This window comes from Palaemon carinicauda, chromosome 17 (genome assembly GCF_036898095.1).
Source record: "Palaemon carinicauda isolate YSFRI2023 chromosome 17, ASM3689809v2, whole genome shotgun sequence".
Lineage (NCBI taxonomy): Eukaryota > Metazoa > Arthropoda > Malacostraca > Decapoda > Palaemonidae > Palaemon > Palaemon carinicauda.
In genome coordinates, this window is record NC_090741.1 from 99,234,274 (window position 1) to 99,243,252 (window position 8,979).

The window sequence follows — 8,979 nt, forward strand, 5'->3', positions numbered from 1 at the left end:
TGCCATTGGTTCATTCAAGGACACTTCTGAAGTAGCAAAATCTTTCAAGACGACACAAACCCTAGTTAATTTTTATATGTTTTGGAAAGCTCTCACCAAGACCTTTCCGATGAATATCAACTTTCTATAGTTTGGATGGTTTTAAAAGAGTTTCCTTTCTCTAATTTTTGATAAGTCGCCAATGGCAATAAAAGGGTTGAAGGAGAAATATCTAAAAATATTTTTATAATGTTTCTGTTCATCAAAAAGAGCCCTGGCTAAGTTTTGGAATAGTTCTTATTTTTTTGGACAAATTAAATGAAATAGATAAATTATGAAAAATAGATTAAAATTGGGGTTTTATGAGAGAAAATATTGATATATACAAATAAGATAATTTGTGAGACTATTTTCCAAATGCCATGTTGAAAACTGAAATTAGGTTACAAGATTTGATATCCATTTTGTTTCCTAAACATCAGGCAAATTCCAATATGTTTTCACAGAAAAAAAAACACGCTAATAGTAGAAAGAATCCTATAAAATACCATTGATCAAAGAATTAAAAGTAAATACTTAACATGGAATCTCTTTAGTTATTATTATTTTTATTATTATTATTATTATTATTATTATTATTATTATTATTATCATTATTATTATTTTTATTATTATTATTATTATCATTATATATTTATGGATATAGATGGTATTGTACAACAGGCGTATCACAAATTCGTACACTGTAACGATATTTTTTTTTCTTTTTTTTTATATTATCGTCATCGCTTTCCCCTTGCACTAATAATTTGTTTAAGCTAGTATGTTCTTGTATCATTGTGTTTGAATTTAGGTGCCATTCTTCCTTGAAACCGGTTGTATATGTATAAAAACGCAAACTCCGTTGAAATAGGAAGTTAGTTGCATTCATCCCGCTTCTCAAGTATTACGTAACTGGTGCATCAGCACATTGGTGACCACTAGAGGTTCCAGCTCCCTCCTGTATCTTACTGTTTCATGATGCTGCCCTCAGACACTGACTTTACTATCAATGCCACGCCCCAGAAACTACAGTCTTTTGGCAGCGGAGAAACGTTCACCTGGTTTCAACGTGCTCAAGTCCAGTTTCGCATCAGGGGTGTGCTCAAGCACCAAGCAGATTAAGTTCTCAGGTGATCGCCGAGGAGACTTTCCCGGAAATATGCGAATGACTGTGCAAGCAAAGGGACGCAAAAATAAGGTAGGACGGCCTCATATTTTACCTCCTGGAGCAGTACTCACCATCGCCAGCCGCCCGCATAGCAAAACTTTTTTGGCTCTCAACAACATTGGGGAACTAAAAGGCTTCGCTTTCCCTCAGGGAGATGATCAGAAATATAATTCATGCCTTTTGGTACGGCACCTACCAGAACCTGTAAGTGAAACCATCCCCGATGTCAATATTTAGGCCATGGAGGACCTGATGACCAAAGTCGACGACATTGTGGACAGCCACTTCCCCACCTTCAAGTCCTCCATCAATGCCTCGACTCCTGACAAAGTTGACAACTATCTAACATCCACTTAAGGTGACGTGAATGTGGTAGGATGCAGCCACCCTCCCCGTGACTTGCCACAGTAGAGTCCGGTACGTTTTGGCACCGCTCTTTTGGCGACGATAATTCGGCGCCGACGTTTTGGCGCTTAATTTTTTTGGCGCTCGTTATTTTGGCGCTAGCCCATATGGCGCCAGCTTGAAAATTTTCTGACCTGATATATATATATATATATATATATATATATATATATATATATATATATATATATATATATATATATATATATATATATATATATATATATATATATACATGTGTGTGTTTATATATATTGCATGGGTCAAAAATAACCTAAAAACATAAAAGTTCTATTTATTTTCAGCACTACAGTATTAAAATGTTACGAAAATGAAATAAAATGAAAAATTTTAACCATGTTAATGCATTTCATAGTTATATGCCAAACCACGTAAGTATTCCAGTGGTTCCCGTGAATCAAACTGTTGTACTATATTTAAAATGCGTTCACCAGTTTAATGTACTTTAGGCGTACTCGAGCAGGAGGATTCCCAGCCATTAGTTGTTCATAATAAGAATCGTGTCATTTCATAATTCTCTTCATGCCATCGATGAATTTCCATATAACTGGCAGGTTCAGACTTGAATATCGTAATAACTGGTATAATATTACAATTCTCAAATCAGACGAGCCTTTGGTGTAATGAGGTGATCAGTAAACGAGACACAAATTTGTGGATGGTCTTTAAGTTTGTTTCTTGGCGCCAAAACAGCTCATCGCCAAAACAATGAGTGCCAAACTGTTTATCGCCAAAATGTCGGCGCCAAATCGACAGTGCCAAAGAGTCGGCGCCAAATCGTCCTGTTCCGGCCAGAGTGGGGACAAAACTGCCTACCACCCACCTCTCGCTTACGCCCCAACCAATGACCTCTACAGCTATTTACTGATGCCCATAAGCTACAGTTATGATACTACCACTCCAGATTCGGGGCTTCTGCAAATAAATTTGTTAATGGTTGTCAGTGGCCAAAAAACTTGTAAGTAGGCTACTGCTTGTGGAGGTGGCCTCCCCTGTCACTAATCTTTTCCTTTTATATGATGCAGGGACGGTCATGTGATTTCTGGTAAAAAAACGGGTGCTCTCCGTTCCCTAGGACAAGATATAGTCTGTCTAAATCTGCCAACATATGCCTGGTAGCTGATAAAGGATGTGCGATACCCACATACGGCTATGAAACCCTCACATAATCGTTTGGGACTGCCATATATAATTATAATTATTTTACTTCACTTCTACTTTGATGGCTGGTGTTCCGGTCCCATACAGCAGGGGATCCCCACTCTCTACAGGATCTCCACTGTCGTTTTACCTTTTTCAGTCAGAGTATATAACGTTTCATATCGTGTATTTTCATTTTCTGTTAAATCGTCACTGATGTATGACTGTTGAAATAAGAAAGTCTTCAGTTTCCCATTGAAAGAAAGCCTTATTGTCTTCAATCATTTGGATGTTTCGTGGGAGCTTATTATACAGTCTTGGGGCCGCATATTTAAAGGCTCTGGAGCCAAAAGTAGACATATATCTAGGTTCCAACAGTCTGAAGCCATCTGTAACTGTTCTCTTGTCGACACGATTTGTTGACTGTGCAATATGTAGCAATTCTCTTAACAATTTTGGACGACCGGTTCTGATAACTTGGTGGGTTATTGTACATATTTTAATTTCAATTCTCGCTTTTATCGGCAGACAGTGTAAATCAGTTAGTATATGGGTGATCCTTTCCCTAGGTGGGACACCTTTTACCAGTCTTGCTCCTCTGTTTATTATGTTTTGTAATTTCTTAAGTTGCACTTCTGGTAAATTGTAATAGATAAAGTTACAGTAGTTAATATCGGTAATAACAGTTTATTACAAGTTTCGTTACAGAATTTTTTTCCAGGTACTTTTTTATAAACGGAATATTTTTTAGATAATAACCAGAGGTTTATATTACATTATTCATTTGGGCATTTAGAGGCAGGTTACAGTCAAGAAATACACCTGGACCTCGAACTTTACTAGATATTGGCACTGAGTCATTATTTATGTTCATTTGAATATGACCCAAGTTTTTCTTATTGTTTCTCTTACCCACCACCATGAATTCAGTTTTGTTCTTATTCAGTTTTAGTTGTTTAAATGTCATGCAATCTCTAACACTATAAAGAATTCGGTTTAGAGTTTCAGTAGTGTTATCTATATCATTTATTGAGAAGTAAAATTGTGTGTCGTCCACAAATAGTTTAAACTTCACATCATGCCTTTGTAGTATTTTCGATAGACCAATAGTATAGATGCAGAATAAGATTGGGCCAAATACAATCCTCTGAATATGAGTTTCCAATTTGTACACAGTAATTTCTACCAACTAAGTAGTCTTTTAGGTATTCGAAAGCTTCATCTTCAATTCCGATGGACCGTATATCATTTAGTAGCAGTTCATGCACATCCATATAATAAACAGCAATGAAATCGAGCAGTATTAAAATACCACATTTTATTTTCATCCATCATTTCCAGCGTATCCCTTACAAAAGAGCAGATGGCTGTCTCCGTAGAGTATAGTTTTCTGTAAGCAGTTTGGCTGTCAGACAAAGCTTCTATTACTTCTAAGTGACTGACTAGTTGCTCAAGAATTATGTATTCAAGTACTTTTGAAACAAAGAATAGATTTGGAATACGCCTATATGAGCTTAATTCCTGGTAGTCCAGTGCATTTTTCAGGAACTGTTGTAACTATACATTCATCAATTCTTGTATTTGCTATTCTCATTATTATTTCGGCTTGATTAGAAAAGTTTATCTCTCCAATTACTTCAGATATTGGCATAGGATCGATCGCGCAGTTTGTTTTCTTTGCTCTCTTGATAATTCTGGTGATGTCATCTTGTGTTATGTTGTTAAATCTCATTAAATTTGTCTGTGTGCCTGGTGTACCATCAATCTGATGTTGAGTATTTACAAATGACTTGGTTATATTTTAAATTTTGTTTTTAAAGAATACTAGAAAAATTGGAAGTTTCTCGTGGCTGACGTCACATTGCCAATCCTCAGTTCGGATTTCCTTTCACATTTCCAACTCCTGGTTGATGTCGCTCACTCACGGTTCGTCAACTCAGATTTGTTCTCCTCGACACCTCTGCAACATGTCCCCTCCGACCTACCTCTCCACATCAGCACACCAATGGATGACTACACCCACTTCCTCTTACCTGGAAGTTTACCATTCAAAACTTTGTCAAATGCCCACAGTTACTGCTAAAGCAGTATTTATCACCATACAAAGCGATGAGTCCTCAAGCGTTTGTCAGATTCAGACATCTGGCACCGGATTGTTTGGCAGCCGCTAAACAAACGTTTGCTGAAATGGAAGAAATGGGTGTTTGCTGTAAGGCCTCAAGCATATGGTCATCAATCTTGCACATCGTTCTGTAGAGAGACAGCTCATTGCATTTTTGTGGGTATCATAGGCGTCTGAATTTACTGACAGAACGAATCACTTCCCCCTACCAAACAACGGTGATGGGACCTCCTACTTGCAAAAAAGGATAGTTTTCTTCTGGCTTGATCTTCTAAAAGGGTATTATCAGGTGCCCATGAACCCAAAAGACCTCTCCAAGACTACCATCATCACCCCCTTCGGTAGACACACCTTCAATTACTCCTGATTTGTCCTTAGTAATGCTTTGGCCAATTTTCAAAGTCTCATGGATAGCTTCTCAAGGGAACCGCTCTTATTATCGTTATCGCTCTCCCCTCCCACTGATAACATGTTTAAGCCTGTTTTTATTCCATCATTATGTTTGATTTTGTGTACCGTTCTTCCTTGGTCCAGGTTGTACATAAATACATGCTCCGTCGAAATAAAGTTTCTTTATTACCAAACTGCTATGCCCTCACCCACAACAGTGACGATATTTGCTTATTACATCATGTACAAATATTTATTGAGTCGACGAAAACACACTGATGTTGAATGGTAAATACCAAATATTGAACTAAAATCCTACCATTAGAAAGAGGATTGTCCTGACCACGAAGGCTATTACCATGATCATCATCACCGTTGTCATTATCTTTAAAGATATTCTTATTATCTTCGTCATGGAGGTTATATTCTGGAGTCGGTTTATTTATTTATTTCTCTATATGTTTCAGGATAGGATTACGTCAACACTACCAAAAAATTTTTCACAACAGATAGTTCTGAGGTCAAAGATGTATATTATGAAGTAAAAAGGCAGATAAATAGAATGAGAGCAGTAGACAAATAACATTGAATACAACTAAATGGATAATATAAAATGAAGAGACGTGTTTAAAACATATAAGTAAAGAAGAAGGAGTAATCAAGTAAAATTAAATTTTACTAAAGTTTTAGCCTCAAAATCCATCATTGATGATAATGACAATTCTGTAAAGCATTTTTGTTTGTTGGAACATATGAGTTTAAAGAGATATATGAAATAAAAAATACTAAAAGAATATGGAAAACTAAAATAACTTCGACGACTCTCCCAAGGTTTTTTTCCTTTCTAGAAAATGAATTTTGTCTCGGTGATGAAAGAGTCACATTGCCCGGGATTCCCCGAGTCAATGGACGTTCTTCTAATATATCATTAAATTAACGCCAAACCTCTGGAACAAAAAATGCTAGAGAAGAAAAACAGAAGAACGAGAGAAGAAAGAGAAGAGAGAAGAACAAGAGAAGCATGAGAATAACAAGAGAAGCAAGAAAAGAAAGAGAGAAGAAAGAGAAAACAAGAGAGGCAAGAAAAGAAAGAGAGCGAGAGAAACGCGAGAAGCAAGAGAAGAAAGAGAGAAAGAAACGCGAGAAGCAAAAGAAGTAAGAGAAAAGAACGAGAGAAACATGAGAATATCGAGAGAACATGGAAAATAAAAGAAAGAAAGAGAGAAGCATGAGAAGAACAAGAGAAAAAGAGAAGCCGGAGAACAAAGAGAGAAGAACGAGAGAAGCATGATAAGAAAAAGACAAGAAAGACAGAAGCAAAAGAAGAAAGAGAGAAGAACGAGAGAAGTATGAGAGGAAAGAGAAAATGAAAGAAGCATAAAAACTATTAGAGAAGCAAGACAAAAACAAGAGAAGAAAGAGAGAAAAGCGAGAAAAGAATAAGAATAACGAGAGAAGCAAGAGAAGGAAGGGAGAAAAACGAGAAAAGCAAGAAAAGGAAGAGAGAAAAACGAGAGAAGCAAGAAAAGGAAGAGAGAAAAACGAGAGAAGCATTAGAACAACGAGAGAAGGATGAGAATAACGAGATAGGGATGATAACAACGAGAGAAGGATGAGAACGACGAGAGATGTATGAGAAGAACGAAAGAAGGATGATAATAACGAGAGAAGCATGATAATAATGAGGGAAGGATGATAACAACGAGAAAAGCCTAGGAAGAAGGAGAGAAGGATGAGAACGACGATAGAACCAAGAGAACAACGATAAAAGCACAATAACCACGCGAGAAGCATGTGAAGAACGAGAGAAGCATAGGAACAAAGAGAGAAGAATTAGAAGAACGAGAAAAGCATGAGATAAACGAAAAAAAGCATGATAATAACGAGAGAAGAATGAGAGAAGGAGAGAAAAACGAGAGAAGCATGAGAAAAACGAGAGAAGGATAACAACAACGAGAAAAGCATGAGAACAACGAGAGAAGGATGAAAACAACAGGATAAGTAACAGGAGAACGAGAGAAGAAAGAGAAGAAAGAGAGAAGCATGAGAACAACGAAAGAGGCATGAAAACAACGATAAAAGGATGATAACAACGAGAGAATTCTGAGAACAACGAGAGAACCATGAGAAAAACGGGAAAAGGATGAGAACAACGGGATAAGAATGAGAAGAACAAGAGAAGCAAGAGAAAAAAACAAGAGAACAACGAGAGAACAACGAGAGAAGCATGTGAACAACAAGTAAAGGGTGAGAACAACGAGAGAAGCATGAGAACAATGAGAGAAGGGTGATAATAACGAGAGAAGCCAGAGAACAACGATAAAAGCATGAGAACAACGAGAGAAGCATGAGAACAACGAGAAAGCATGGTAACAACGAGAGAAGCCTGAAAACAACGAGAAAAGGATGAGAACAACGAGATAAGCATGAGAAAAACGACAGAAGGGGGAGAACAATGGGATAAGTATGAGAAGAATGAGAGAAGCAAGAGAACAACAAGAGAGCAACGAGAGAACAACGAGAGAAGCATGTGAACAACAAATGAAGCATGAGAACAACAAGTGAGGCATGTGAACCACGAGAGAAGGATGCTCATAATAAGAGAAGCATGCAAACGATGAAAAAAGGACGATAACAACTAGAGAAGCATCGGAACAATGAGAGAAGGATGAGAACAACGAGAGAAGCATGAGAACAACAAGAGAAGCAGGAGGCCAACGAAAGAAGGATAACAACAACAAGAGAAGCATTGGAACAACGAGAAAAGCATGAAAACAACAAGAGAAAAAGGATGAGAACAACGAGAAAGGCAAACATTCTTAGGAATAATGATTCGTTGGAGGAGAAATATCTCAAAATATCTCAATATTTTCCTTATGATATGACAATCTCCATTTTATAAATTTGTTAAAGTTTGAAATCTTAAAAATCGAGACTGAGATTAAGAGTTATTCGTAAGTTTCTTGAAGACCAAAAAATGTCAAATGAAAAGGTAAAATAAGAAATATTGAAAAATAAAAAACTTTCGAGGAAAAAAATACTATCAAATAATTACATAATGAAACAAAAAATTAGTAACATAAATTCTTAATTTAAGAATATACTCCATTATGTAAAATTCAAGTAAAGAAATTTACAAAAGAAAACTTTTTTAAGAATTAAATTAAAATACATAAAAGATTTTATCACGTTTTGATCATGAATCTTAGAACATTTTAAATGTTATCAAATCTTATAAAGCGTGATGTGTGCTAGACAAATAAAAAAAGAAGAAAAAAACACCCTCCTACCAAGGACTCTTCTTTGTGAATTATATTTACGTATATATGTATGTATGTATCTATGTATGTATGTATGTATGTATGTATGTATATATATATATATATATATATATATATATATATATATATATATATATATATATATATATATATATATATATATATGTGTGTGTGTGTGTGTGTGTGTGTGTGTGTGTGTGTGTGTGTATATCAAGAACTCATAATAGTTAACATTACAGGTGAAACAGTCGGAAAAAGAAATTTGTCACACAATGAAGGCTGCAATACATCACAAATATGCCTTCTTACAAGCCTCCAAAATCAACATAAGAAATGAGCTACCATTGACGGCCATCTCGTTTCATTCTGATACTTCCAAGATATTAAGGCGCTTCCTTTTCGACACCTCTTGCTTCCAGGAAATCACCTGA

The 8,979-nt window shown here is 36.1% G+C and overlaps 1 protein-coding gene across 1 annotated transcript; it reads left to right on the forward strand.

Annotated features, from left to right (window-relative positions):
- Positions 1-4,722: 4,722 nt before the first annotated feature.
- LOC137656476 (uncharacterized) lies at positions 4,723-6,476 on the forward strand. Its single transcript, XM_068390649.1, has 2 exons — positions 4,723-4,878; positions 6,234-6,476. Exons 1-2 carry the CDS (start codon positions 4,723-4,725, stop codon positions 6,474-6,476), a joined length of 399 nt encoding a protein of 132 aa, XP_068246750.1.
- The last annotated feature ends 2,503 nt before the right edge of the window (positions 6,477-8,979 follow it).